At 37.7% G+C, this 14,781-nt stretch overlaps 1 protein-coding gene across 1 annotated transcript in view; it reads left to right on the top strand.

The window, feature by feature from the left end:
• Window positions 1-541: 541 nt before the first annotated feature.
• CHRM3 (cholinergic receptor muscarinic 3) overlaps window positions 542-14,781 on the top strand; it is a gene marked incomplete at both ends in the record, with an annotated part of 197,041 nt that continues 182,801 nt past the window's right edge. Inside the window, 1 exon segment of the mRNA XM_082305801.1 lies at window positions 542-573. Coding sequence (XP_082161927.1) covers window positions 542-573 — 32 coding nt within the window.

Raw genomic sequence — 14,781 nt, 5'->3', positions numbered from 1 at the left:
ACTGTGAAGTCCTGCATTAAAAAACCAACCAACCAACCAAACAAACAAACAAAAAAAATAAAAAACCCAAAAAAAACAGAAAGAAAATAAAATAGTGCTTGAAAATGTTGGTTTGAGCAAAATGCTGGTGCATAAAACTATCATCATTAAACAACAATGAATAAAACATCTGAATCCTGAAAAGTCAGCTGAAAGCCAAAAAAACTGCAAAAGAACTGAAAATGAACTATCCGAGCAAAATAATTGCAGTGGTTGTAAGAGAAGCTCTTGCTGGATGGCGATGGTGTGCAACAGGCTCTTTTCTAACTGTCTTTTTAAAAGTATGCTTTAAAGAGCAGTGAAATTGTATTTTAAATAAGAAACACTCAGTTTTCACTATTTCCATATCTGATTATCTTGTGTGTTGTTTTTTTTTGTTTGTTTGTTTGTTTTGTTTTTTTTTTTTTTTTTTTTTTTTAAGATCTTCATGGTTATGGCAAAATCTTTCATCAGCATATGGTATAATGGGCTACCAGTTGGATGATTTACAGTCATCTGAAACATGATAGATACTTCTCCTCTTCCTTGTCCATGGTAAGTTTTGTTCCTGTACATACTTACTAAATACTTGACTTCAGAGAAGGAACTAAAAGTTTGTAGTGACCCACACTGGATGTCGTTCCCGTTGTTTTCATATGGACTAGCCTAGAGTTGTTAATTTACTGAATATGTAAAAAACAGTTCTTTTTCTTAAGCTGTTTGAGATGTTTTAAAAACTTAACTTCAAAAAATAAGCATACAAAATTTTTCTCTCTTTTGGATGATTTCAGAGCTGTGCGAAGATCCTGATACACAGCTTGAAATGTTATCTTTTCCTTCAGCTTGAAAGCATCTTCACCTCTGTGTGGAGTGTCTTAGTTCAAATTAGATTCCAGCCAAATGTTCTTTTTGGTATGACACATACCACAACGTATTTAAGAACAAAATAACTGTAACTATGTTACAAATATAATTCAAAACATGGGGGGCGGGGAGGAGGAATTGGAGAAAATATTTAGAAATACGTTTTCAGTTTTATTTTTGCACTGCTTCTATGTTTTGTGCCTACAGTTAATCTGATTATAGTATCTGTGAGCAATGTTAAGTATTGTGTAAACAATAATATTAAAAGCAAGGCTCCTCATAATATAACTGAACTATCATTTCTGATTTACAGTGTCCAGACATGCAATAATGAGATCCAAAGCACTAGTTGTTCATTTGGCTAAACGCATTGACAAACCAAATTAGGATATCAAAATGTTCCACTGACTGCTCTTTAACACGCCAGAAATAGCAGTCCAGTCTCCTGTCCAAGTATCAGGTTAAGCATTTGAGATTAATATCCCGACTGCCTTGCTCTTCTCCTTTTTAAGGGTTTTGACGTGGCTCTTACGCCAAAGTTTATTTGTGAATGGTACTGAATTTTCTGGAATAATTGCCTAGCCGTTGTTAATATCTGTCTGTAAATGTTTGTTACCTTAAGTCTGTGTCTAGAGTTCAAGTTAGAGAAGATATGACATGCAAGCATGAAAGGTGTCTTTTGTTTTCTATTCCTGTTCCAGATTTTAGAGTCCTTAGAGGTATGCAGAAGTAGTGAGAAAAGCAGAGTTACATGCATTGAGAATAGAAGAGGCAAATTAATGGCATTAGTCAAAGCCAGTCCTATGATATGCTTAAGTACCGTAATGAACTAAGACAGAGGCAATACAGTTTCCAGAGGTGTATTTTCACTTGATAATGGAAAAATGTGTTTAAATATCCCATATACATGGATAGAGATATTTACCAGCAAAACCCGTTACTATTATTTTTGGTGGAAGTAGGTATTTACACAGTGAAATGGACAGACATATAGCATCCATCCCTTTGGAGGGCATCTTCTGCCTGCTTCTCTGTTAACAATTTCAGCTGGCTTTGCATTTCAAATGATATGTCTCCCAGGTATTAACCATACAACTCTGAAACCAGGGAGCCAGATAAATAGCAAAGAAAACATCACCTCACTTGTTTCCGCTGGCAAATTATTGAGAAAAAAAAAAGATATTGTTTGATGGGTTATCTAGCACCTGTTGATTCTGCGAGGCAGTTCCCCGGGTATTCATTGAGTTCTGCATTGTTCCCTAACCAGGCTTTCTATTTGCCGAATTAGCCGATTTGCTTCAAAGACTTGACCTTTTCTTTTCTCCTCTTCCTTATCAGCAATATGCCATACATTTCTGAGCCTGTTTTTGCATCCTGAATGTGCACTGATTCATGATGAAATAAGGGCTTTGTGACAGGTCTGGTGGAAGAACTAACTTCTTGAAACAGAGGAAAGGATGTCTATCCCATATGTGTAAACACTGAGAGATTTTGTCTCCTTTTCCAGAGGTCTGCTACACCACATTTTACTGCAGTTATTCGCTACGTCCACCAGCATGAGAACAGAATCCAGCCCACAGTGTTTCCTTTGTGGCCAAACAAAAAAAAAAAAAAAAAAAATAGTGTGATGACATCTTAAATTGTTTAAGAAATGCCATTTACGTTGCCCTGGCAATTAAAAAAACACTGCTTGCTTTGGCAGTCTTATTTGTCAGAATTATTCCTATTTGCAGTCAAAGCTCTTTAAGCAAAGAGGACGTGTGTGTGAAAGGGCATCTTCACACACACCCCCCCCCCCCTCACTATTGGATCAGCTCAAGACTCACGTAGGCTCTCAGAAGCCTGGTGAGTTACCCCACTGCTGCTTTCTAACCAGGTTAAAGCTAAAGTGGACATCAGGAAGTAAACTGAATGTCACCACACATGATGTGAAACCTAGAGGATTTTCTACCCTTTCTGCAGTAGCTCGCGGAATGATATCTGGAGGCTAAATAAGCCTTACTTGTCAAATTAAAACCCTACAAGAGAAGAAACAATATTCAAAACAGTAATATACATTTAGAATCTGTAAAATAATAACAATGATGATGATAATTCCAGTTTGTTTCCAAATCCTGTCCTCCATTATCTAGACCAGGGAAACCTACTACGGAAAGATATGTTAAGATGATGAAGTCAGGCTTTTAGAGGAGATAGTGGGATATGAGAAGAACTTATGTGAAAGGGAAATGGAATCTCTTACAAGGAAGGAGTACTAGAAATGCAAAATCATACATCAGCCTGTAGTTATTGAGTGTCTTCTGTATGTCATTCTGCATTGGACCAGCTGGTATCAACTTTGGCAGTTTTTTCTGGCTGGAAAGCAGTCAATGCCACTGAGATTAAAAAACCAAACAAACAAAACCAACAAAAAAAAAAACCCAAACAAAAAAACAACAAAAAAGCCAAACCCAAAACCCAAACAAAAATAAAAAGTGGAAACTCTTAATTGTCTCCTATATATTGAGAAAATTCATACGGTATTTTAATATTGAACAGATTCTTTTAAAGATATTGAATATGTAAAGTCAGCACAGGATGACAAAGAAGCAATAAAAAGCAGAAGCCAGGGTGCTGTTTAGGAGACATTTATGATAACTAAAAAGAGAATATGTAAAATGTTAAAGGTCAGGACATCTACAAACAAGATAAGTGGTACAGACCTTATGTTAAATTGTAAGAATAAGGAACAAATTTTTAGCATGTAATAGCATCAACTTACTTGGATGGCACACTGAAAATAAGTCTAGGAAGCTCAATAAAAAAAAACTGTAGCAGGTATCCCAAAGTCCTAATACTTACCAGCTGTATTTTCTGAGTGTTAGGTAGTATAGACGACAACTTGTAGGGACAACATCAGCAACTGCTAGGTAGTGTTATAGTCCTATTACCTGACTTCAAAAAGAAAAAAGACAAAAAAAAAAAAAAAGGCAACAAGAAGAAAACATGGAGAAAGTCTAGCCCTGGATCTCAATTTCTCAACTCAAAACAATCTGCCAAAAACCATCTCCTGAAACCTCCTGTACCAACACTAAGTACTGGAAAGCTTCAATTTTGGACGTTTCTGCTTCTGAACTCTTATTTCAGCCTCTCTGTGCTAATGGCTCGTCGCAGTTTACAGATAGTGTTGTAATTGAAGTGCTCCATTTTAACTGTAAATCATCATTAATAAGTATTAAAAACAATCAGTTTTTGTTATTTCCATTGCTTTCCCCTTACTGTGGAAATTCAGGGTTCTCTAGACTGCCTCTGGTTTTGCTTAGAGTGTTGCTCTGTCAGAGTTCACGCAGGTGCGTTCAGTGATTCTGGGTCTGTCCTGCCCTGCCACCTGCTAGCCGGGCTGCCCAAACACATCACGGGCTTCGTTTGGATACCAGAATAAATGGCATAGCAGGTACACTGAGAGAATCAAAAAGAAGCATGCATTATTTATGGAAGTAATCACGGTCCTACTGAGATATATCCTGAACTGAGATGCATGCAGCTAATAAACAGAAACAAAGGAATAACTGTTAGTGTTTGTCTTGAAAATTTCTGGTTTGGGCACATTTAAACTAGGTTTTTAATGCTGCCTCAGTACATTCAAATAAAGAACTCCTTTGCCCTTTTATTTCCACACACTTCTGTGTACTTTATTTTCAAGCTGATTTTGTGATCCAGAAGGACTGCACTATGTCAAGAGTCTTGAATAAATTATGCCACGGAAGCTTCAAAAGCTACAGAGGAACTACCCTCAAAGTTAGGTATTGGTTAAGGGAAGACTCAGTAACCTAAGAGACGTTGCTGCTGATGTGCTGTCTACTAGTGATTTTCTACTAGTAGGGAATCTTGACTAATGATTCTCTGTCGGCGTGTCCCGATTGATGCGTTAGTCAACGGATCGGTGCATCATTTTATTTCCTCTTAAAGAGCGTCCTTCTAATGTGAGTGTGATAGGATTTGGCTTTAAATGAACTGCTGCAAGCAATTTCTTTATCTGAATGGAGACAGGAAAATATTTTCACTTTCTATAGGTTTGAATTTGTGCATAGTTTTCTTCTGAATTCATAAATTATTTGTACCAAGTAACCACCTCTGTGGGCTTTTTGCATTTTAAAAAAACATAGTAAATGAGTAAAGATGCTTGGAATAAGAAGAGGCTCTGTGGTAACGTTACTCTTGTGTTTAAACTCTGTGCTCTTTAACTGCACCAGGCTTTTAAAGAAAGTGCTGGGTTTAAAGCTCCAGCAAACTTGCTTGAAAATATATCTGATGAATTAATATTTAATTTTTAGCCTTTCTAATGTGCTACTGTAAAAAAGCAATGGCAGCCATTTTCTGCAAAAAGACTAAGGGCTTGCCAGTTTTATGAGGGTAAAAAAAAAAAAAAAAACACATGCAAATACTAGTAAACTGATTATTTGTTTTTGTCCTTAGAATGTTAATCTAGGGTTTTTTTCTCATTAACAATTAGTGACATAAGAACATACTGTGAGTCCTTCAGACCTGTTTGGTTTTTTTATTCTCCTGCTATGAAGGTAAATTTCCAATGGAAAACCAAGATGCAGTACAGAACTATCCAACTCATTATCAGTTTGATGGGGAGGATCCTGGAAAGCTGGAAGGATTTAAATGGCGTGTGATTTAGGAGAGCCGTATCAGTAATCAACTGCCTTTGGTGCCCTAGCAGCACCAGCTCCTCCACTCAAAGTTAGACCTTGTTGAGCTGCAGGAGATTAGTGCAACTAGCTCAGTGAGAGATCTTTTTGAAGGGAGAGGTGGCTTTATTTTAGATAATCCGTAATCGAGCTGATTTTACCTATTTGTGTTCTCACACTGGCATGATCACAACACTGAAGTGCATGTCCAGGTGATCTGGCCAGCATCACTTGTGTGCAATCTGGAGGCCAGGAGATGCCAGCAGTTGCATCCTTACCACCCCTTTTGTGTTCCTCTTGGTTGCTGGCAACAGATGAGTTTTGGAGAAGCTCTTTTGTATGATATAGGACCCCAGAGTTGCTGTATTTTGATCGTTTACCTCAGAATTTTGCTTACTTCAACCTCTGTAAGTGTTAGGCAAACCTGCTGCCCAGTGTTGTGTGTTCTCCTTTCATGTTTCTCAGGGTGGCGGGGCTGGCAGGAGGAGGCACATGGCATCACCGCATGTGGCGTCACCTCTCCTGCCTGCTTACACTTCTGACCTGCACAGCAGCCTGGTTTACAGTGTAATAAATTACGTAATTTTAATTTCGGATACCTAGCTTGAGAAAATATGCTGAATGCTTACTATGAAAATTGAGGACCTTAAAGTTACGTAGGATTAAGCACCCAAACATGTGCCTAAAAAATGGAACTTTGTTTTGTTTTAAGAAAAACTAAATATATCTATCTCCTGTTTGGTGGACATTGACTGCTGGAGGCAGATGGTGCTTCCCGTATCCCTGAGAAGCCTGAGTTTGATAACTCCTGGAGTTTCTCACAGAAAGGATTCAATAGGGACTTCTGAAAAAAATAATAATAAAAGTAGTATGCTGCTTAGAGCAGTCAGTAATGTTTTCTTTGTTCTTTTATAGTTAGCAGGCAGAGTTCCTTTCTGAATGCTTATTTTGGATGTTTTGGAGGTTTATGTTACATAAATATACATATTGGAACTAGATTTTTATATGAGTGTAATTGTGAAATAAACAAGATAATATTGAGATGTTTAAAAGCTATGTGGCCCCAACTGTGGGAGAGGAAAGCTAATCAGAGTAAATAATAAAAAAAAAAAAAGTTTTTAAAGAGACTGAATTACATTTCCCCCCCCCAATCATCTAAATAATTAGAATACTCATGAATATTTATAAAACTCAGGGACATGTTGGCTGTAAGGCCCTTGGAAGGTCTCCTCCTGCTCCAGGTGGGACCATTGCCCACCCAGATGAGGGCAGCTGCGGCTCTGCCCTTGCCGGGTCTGGCTGCCTATTCCCTCCACTCCTGGTCCCTACTTGCACTGGCGGTTATTCTGTGCCATGAACCCACCCTGGCACCTGGGGAATATCATGAGGTTTCTGTTGGACCAAACCTCAAGAATATAAAGGTTTTTCTGGCTGGAGGCTCTACCACCAGCCATGTCAGTGCTCACCCTAATTTACTGTCAGTTGCTTATTTGCCAACGGGACCTCTTTGGCAACCAGCAGGTCACTGATGAAACCATTGAAGAACATACGCCACTGACATGTATCTTTACAACGAGGTATGGCTTCATTTTTCATTTTATTTTTAATTATTTTCAACATACCAATGTTATCCTATAATTTACCTAATAGCGGACAACTGTTGTAAGGACATGTGCCTGAATTAAGCATAATCATTTTAAGACTCATTTGAAAAGTAGTCTTCGCAAAGTACAAGGTAGAAGCCAGGTAAGAATCACTGCAGTTCTCTGACTTCCAACTGATCAAATGCATATACAGTATCTGTATTCTCTTAGCCAGCATCAGCAATAGGAGAAATGGGGAAAAGGGGAACCTGGTAGAAAAGACATAGCTTCTGGAAAGTAATTTACATTTCTCAGCTCAGGGAAACAAAATCTAGGCTTTTGAAAGGACTAACGAAGTGCTTGAGAAGAGGAGGAATAAGATTCATAAGTTTAATTCATGCTGTTACAACAGGCATCCACAGTTCAATTCTGCATTCATTGCTTTTAGATGAGCTCTATGTTAAGTCTGAGTAAATTTATTCAGAAATTTAGATAAGACTTTTTTTTTTTCTTTTACCGTTGTCAATTAAAGCATCTAGATATTGGCAATTTATTAGCTTGGAGAGAACTATCTCATTGAGATCAGAACTGTTGATAGAAAACTAGAGCAGTGCAGATTTTTACAAGTAGATCAATCATACTTTCTGATAGAACAACTGTTGTTTATAGATAATGTTCACCTTTTCAGACTCTCTGGTTATGCTGAAATGCTATTGAATACCCTTCTTTACCGGAAAATTAACAAAGTTGGAGTAAACCAGAATAAAATCCTCAAAACTTTAAGGAGCATCTTTTGCGGAGTTAATCTTTAACTTAATCTTTAATATCCTTCTCTGTTAAGTTTAATGTCTGCTTTTTGTAAAACCATGTAACACTTCCCCTTATCAGCTTTCCTCTTATTTTGTTTCCTTTTGTATTATACTGTTTTCTACAGCTTTACATAAACATGTCTTCTGACTGCATTTTATGTGAATTGAGTGCATTTTATAGTGGTTTGTAGCATCTAATTTGGGCTATAAGCTTCTGTGGGTAAGCATTTCTCTTGGCAAATTTTAATTTTTCTCCTAAATTATTTGTTTAAATGCTGCAGTGAGTGGAATTGTTAACAAAAGTAGTTCTTTGCCATGCTAATATTAAGGAAATAATAATTTAGATATATCACAATACTGATTTTGAACAATTGGTACCACTGGCTTAGTGAGCCGTGATATTTATTATTTTAAGGATTAATATATGCTGTTATATCTCAATGTTAGCTTGCTGTATGTCATTAACTGATGTCTTTTTTTTGTGCAGGGTGTGTATATATGTATATAGACATATGCGCACATATATAAAAAGATGAAAGAATAGTTTAAATTATACAGAGACACTTTAAAAAAGAAGTTGTTTGGGGAGAAAAAAAGAGTATCATCTTCTTGTGAGAGATGAGTGAACTTGGAAAGTAATTTCTTTCCTTTAAAATAAAACCTATATTTTTTTTTTTAAATTGCATGCTTTATCTGTGTTCTGAATCCATTACTGTGTATCTCTTATTACACAGATCTTTATAATAAAGGTAGGATTCATCTGGTGTCTCTCAGTTGTCAATGGGGAGAGGCAGGCAACTCCAGAAGGCAATTCCTTTTTTACATGTATCTTAGATACTTATCTTAGAAGGGGATATATTACCCTCTGGAGTTGGCTGTGCATGCAATATTGTTATTTCCTATTTAAAAAAAAGGCCAAGATAAGCATGAAGAGCTCAATGCTTCCTATAGTTCTTTTTATTTTGTTGGAGCTATGGCAATTGCATCTCTGGAGCGACTGCACTTGTTCAAGTGCATTCTACATTTTAAGTACACAAAGGTGTGCTCAAAATGATAGAAACTTTCAGGCTGGAAGATACACTACTCTAACCACTGTTATTATGTAGCACAATAAAAAAAAAAAAAGTATGTAATTATACTACTATTTAATCCAAATTGGTTGTGGTGTTCAGATCTTTTGTTTGCTTGATTGTTTGACATTCACAGAAATAACACACTTGCCATGTTGTATTCTACCTGCAGCCTTTTTATATATAAGCAGAATGTTAAATTTATTAAAACTAGGAGTTTGTTTGCAAAAAAACTAAGATCAGGAGAAGTGAGACTTTTTGAACCATTTTCTACTTATTCTATTTGTTACTGGAAAAGAGTAATGTATATCAATAACACTCATTTAACTAGTTTGTGCAATATAATTTCTCTTGCATTGAATTGTGTCACCTCTTTTCTGGAAAAATCCTAGTCTGTCTTATTTTATTGTTTGGGGTTGTTTTTACTATTTTTTCTGTTTTGGACATGCTTGTGCTTCTTATTGCCTTTCATATCACCTATACTGGCTGAACTAATAAAAATCTTTGCCTCTGTTAGATTCTTTTGCCTTACATAGGATCAACTACAAAAATACAGTGATGCTTCAGTGCAGTGTCAAACTAGAGTCTTGTCTGTGTTTACTCACTACAGTAGCTTTTATCCAAATACTTTTTAATTCTGGTGTCTTTGCCATGTCCTCTCTTTGGCAAGAGCTTTACTGGTTTAACATGTTTATTCATCTGTAGTTTCTATGGATTAGTCTTCATTTCCTCTCCTAAGTGAAACGGGTGTTGTGGCGCTCAGTTAAATAGTCAGTGTTTCACCCCAGCAATGTGGGCATTTTAGTGGTGCGGAAATTATTTCCCATTGGAGAATAGAGAGTTTTATTCAGGACTTAATACTTACAGTTCAAGTTTCATCTTCAGGCAAGTGAGGTTAATGGCTTGACTCTGTGTTACGCAAGACCTTCTTGCATAGTGCTAATTAATCAATGCCATGCATTAAAGCTGAAACCTTTCGGAAAAGAAATAACAGCAAGGTTTCAACCATTTGTATTAATAAAAGAAAATGTGCCATTTGGGGTTATCCTGACCATATTTCAGCTTGTATTACATCCTGCGTAATAACCTTCTTACTACATTTCAATTACATAGTCTGCTGTTCTTTAATTCTTCTTCTAAGCTGTTCTGTCGCTTGGCACAGTTGAGCAGCTGCTGTATTCTCTGCTCCAGGTGGCTTTGCTTCAAATGCCTGGAAAGAAATGATTCCATTTAAGAAATAGGTAACACCACAGTAACATATAAGAGGAATTTAAAATATCTCATGGTCCACTTTTTCCTGCCTGAAAGATTGTTGATATTTTGGCTTTACTATGTTAGAAGAGAGAGCATTTTTCATCTTAGGAAAATCATTTAATTGCTTTATAGGTGACCCAGCTATGTAGCTATCAGAGTGGCTGAAGGCTTTTGAGAGAGGATTTGTGGGTGTGATTATGGTCAGGGGAGAGGAAGGAAGTCAGGAATCTGCCTCAAAGTGGTGAATCCTGTGAGAATTGAGGCATCAAACAACCTTTCCTACAAAAGCCTGAAGAAACACATTAGCATCTACAGCAGGTGATGCCAATGACTCTGAAAAGCTCAGATTTAATGAATGCAGGTGTTGTTGTTAGAAAATCAGGTCTCTCAAGAATAGTGTTAGTTACTATCAAGGGATTGTTCTTGCCAAAAGAAGTTTGGAGGTAATTTAAATTGCAGTGCAACTCAACTTTGTGTTGATTCCAAGCAAGGTCATAAAATAGTCATGCATATGATTTAGTTCTGAATGTGAGTCACCTATGGAGCAGGAATACTCTTAGCTTTCTTTTGTTTGGAAAATTTACATACTTGAGCTGATTCAAGTACAACCTCACCATATTTGTTAAAGATCTAGTACAAATTTTTAAAAACAGAAGAACTAGAGCCTAACTGAAGAGAAACTATTCAAAATAGATTTTTTTTTAATGAGTTTGCCAGTTCTCTGTCCTTTGCACAATAAGGAAGAACAGCTCTTTCAAATAAATCATTAAATAGAAACCTTGGAGTGTATGTAGAGGGCACAATTTAAATTCAAGTATATTAACATTGTGAATAAGCAAGATGGGTTATTCTTGAAAAAAAAAAGAAAGAAAAATGTTCTTGCAAGATGTAGGAACTTCTTGTCCATTGTGTTTGGGTGTAATCTAGTTGGACAAGAGAGACAGAGAACCTTTGGCTGTTTTTAAAAGTATGTGGCTTTGGGAAGGGGTGACTTCATTTCTGTGTTTAGAATGTACATGGTGACTCCATGTGGGGCGACATTGTCCAGTGCTCCCAGCCTTTTGTGGGTGACACAGATGAGAGAAAGAAGGAGCTTGTAACTCTGATGCTATCCATGGGAGGGCTGCATGCATCCTCTGCCATTATGTATGTTTATAATCCTGAGACAGTTGTAAGATAAGGGCTAATTCAGCTGTTCCTGAAGAGTCATTGTTATTTCAGAGGATAAATAGTGCTGTCCATATTATCATCACTTTACTGAGTACTATGAGACTGCTAACGTTGACTTCCAGTCTATTTGGTTAGTTTAAAGAAAGCTATAAAGCTTGCTTGTAAACTGTGTTTTGCACAGCTGCTTTTATACCACATTTCTTTGAGCCATATCATTGTTGACAGAGTTTTTGATTATGTTTGACTTTTATTTTTGCTCCCAGTGTTCTATGAACTTTGGATTGAATTTGTGATTATAAGTTGCCTGATTACTGATAAGCTCCTAACTATTTGAAGGACTGAAATAAAGCTCTTTTACTTTTCTGCTGCCTCTCCTCTCCCTTTCCTTAAATTAGTCATGCAGGAGAAGAAAGCCAAAGCAAGACACCAATATCCATGTGCAAAGAAATTTGGCATAATCTGGTTATGCTGTCACTAAGCATGCTTTAACTCATTGAAGGTATGTGATACAATGCACTTAAAAACCTGCCTGAGCTCAGTCTGAACTAAATTATTGGAATAATTGGACACTTCTCAAACTTGATGGACTGTATAACTACATTATTTTTTTCAAATACTTTTATTAATCCTTAAGGTTTCAGTTTCCTGATGTGATAGGTGAAAAATCAACTAAGTGGAGAAGTGTTTTCGTGACAGTATGACTGGCCATCCCAGCCAGGATCAGCACTGAACCACCAGACTTGAGAAGAGCTCATTCTGCACTGAAGTTGAATGTGCTCCCCCTTTCCCGCCTCCCCCATGTCTGATCTGCAGGCAGCAGAGATGTCACTAATTTCCAGCAATACTTTGCCTGTCCCCACCAGCTCTTAGGAACTGGGAGATTCCAGGAAGTTTTTGAAAACTGAGTGTTTTGTAAGCTTCCCAAACTCATGTTAATGTTTTCCAGCATCCCAAAATAAGGTTAAATTTTGGGAATACTTCCCCCCCACCCCCACCCCCCACCCCAACTAAATCCATGCTGCTTTTCCAAGAAAGTAATTTAAAAACTATGTTGTTTTTCCCAAAGGGGAATTTTGTGTTATGCCAATTAAAAACAATAAACCATCACCTTTCCCCCTCATTTAATATGGGTAGCTATTCTAGTGTAACTAACGCATTATCCATGACTGGCTGTTACATTGTGGGTCTTCATGTGCTACCTAGTTTATGTGAGGAATTGCACTAAGCATAAGAAGTAAGAGCTTCAAAATTCCTCTGCTGTGGCAGAAGAATTTTGCTCCCAAATATATGAGCATCTGTTGGCTGTAACCCACTTCATTTCTACAGAGATCATACTCCCCTGACTCGGCTGAGAGGACAGTGGTTGCTGTGCCCCAGCACAAGCTCATTAGGAGAAGCCTGTTGTTGCTTCAGAGGGTCTCGAGGTGGAGGAAAATGGAAGGGACAGGCATTCGGGGAAACAAAAGGCAAGGATAAAACAAGGCTGGCCATCTTGAAACTGTAGATGCACAGCAGTAGCTAATGTTGAGGTTTCAAAGAGAAGCCCTGTGGTAGAGTGTGATTTTGTGACTTTGGGACTTGCTGCTGTTTGGATGTGAAATAGCACAGTTAAGAAAATTATTTGCAAGTTAGAGAAGCAGACTTTTTCAGGAGGCTACTTCACTTCTGTGATATCCACAGAAAGTTTGTCAGAGCTCTTTTGCAGTCTCTTAGAGTTCTGCAGATCCCTGAGATCTGGGGAAAACACATGTCTCGTGGCCTACCATGATGAGTGATAAACTAGCGTCATGTCTGTGTTTTCACTGCAGTTGTGGGGCTTGTCCTTTACTTATGGAGTATATGGACAAATTAAAATTCATAATCCAGGAAAAGAATAGGTGAGGTTAATTTAAGACATCTGTGACACTGTGGGAAAAGACCAGCAAGTCAGTTTAGTAGCTAGTTTGCGTGCTTTTACACACATTGGAGGTACAAAGAAAATAGAGCAGAAATCGGGAATAATGGGGTGGGGGGCGGAGGGGCACTGCGAAGAGTGCGTATGTTGTTTGACATAAGATATCTTTTGTTTGGAAGTTGGAAAGTTTCTGCTGTTCAAGGCTTTCTGCTACTGGCCTCTCAGGCTGGGAGTGCTTCTTTGGAAATGTCTTCCTTAAAAAGTAGGTCAAGCAGCTTCTGTCACAGTGGTGTTTTGTTTATGAGGGAAAGGGCAAAATGAAAATAATTTACTAGCAATGCTTGAGAACTGTCGCCATCTACTCCTTGACAGAGTGCAGATGACAGTAAGTGGCATGTTAGGGTACAAGTTAAATTAGCAGTATTAATTAGCTGTCTGAGCTCTCTGTTTATTGTTTTTCCTGCTGTGAGTCTTTTCTAGACACATCTTGCGGGTCATCCAAAATATAATCAAAGCAGTTGATTCTACTGTATGTATATTTACTTATCTCTGGTTTATAATCTGCTTGTTCAGATGTGCAAACTGCTCTGATTAACTCTGCTTGGTTAATCTGGCCCAGAATGGTGATGTCTGTGTCAACTTTTTTGTGCTTCAACATAGACATTTTATCATTCAATTTAATTTGAAAAGTAAAAAGTATGTGGACTAATATTGGCTGCTGCAGGAGTGATTTTCAGAACTTTAAATGAACTGGCAGTGTATCAAACTTACAATCTGTAAATTCATCAAATTTAGATCGAGTGCAATGTGGAGATGTTTTTGAATTATGCAGCTATTCAGCTTTTTCTTTAGTAGAAGTCTGTAAAAATGTTCCTTGTAATTTGGTCTTCAAACCGTATCTAGTTTGATCTAGGATAATGACCTTTTTAGTAGCGTCAGGAGAGCGGTTATTAACCTTAGTAAGGTGTTTTGGACTGTCTTGGTCAGCTGACAATCAGTTTGGATGTAACCTTTATTTCTGGAAATGAACTCTTCTCATATTGCTTGCAGAAGGAATTGCAGCAATGCGTAGTGGGAGGTACGATACAATATAACATCTAGCACTTCCTTGTGTCCGCATGCGCTGAAACCTCTGCCTGTCCCAGCACTGGCAAAATGAAAGCTGCTGGTTTCAGAATGCATTGGTGATGATGCTGACATGGTTGGTTATCTTTCCTCAGCCCATCATCTCCTTGCTTTTCTTCAGAGGTCAGGATCAGCTGTCTGCTGGTGTACCTGCCCAAAATCTGATCCCGGGCTGCAGAGGCAGGTACAGCTGTGTCACCCAGCAGGGGTAGTGGGATGGGAAGCCAGTCCTGAGCTGTGCAATGCCAGTGTAGCTTAATGCAGAATTCCAACAAAAGAGGTTAAACGGTGCCTCAAAAGCATGATTTGTAGCCTGGC

This window comes from Platalea leucorodia (assembly GCF_965183815.1).
Source record: "Platalea leucorodia genome assembly, chromosome: 3".
Classification (NCBI taxonomy): domain Eukaryota; kingdom Metazoa; phylum Chordata; class Aves; order Pelecaniformes; family Threskiornithidae; genus Platalea; species Platalea leucorodia.
Note: the sequence above shows the minus strand (reverse complement) of the source record. Positions and strands in the feature narration are given on the sequence as shown.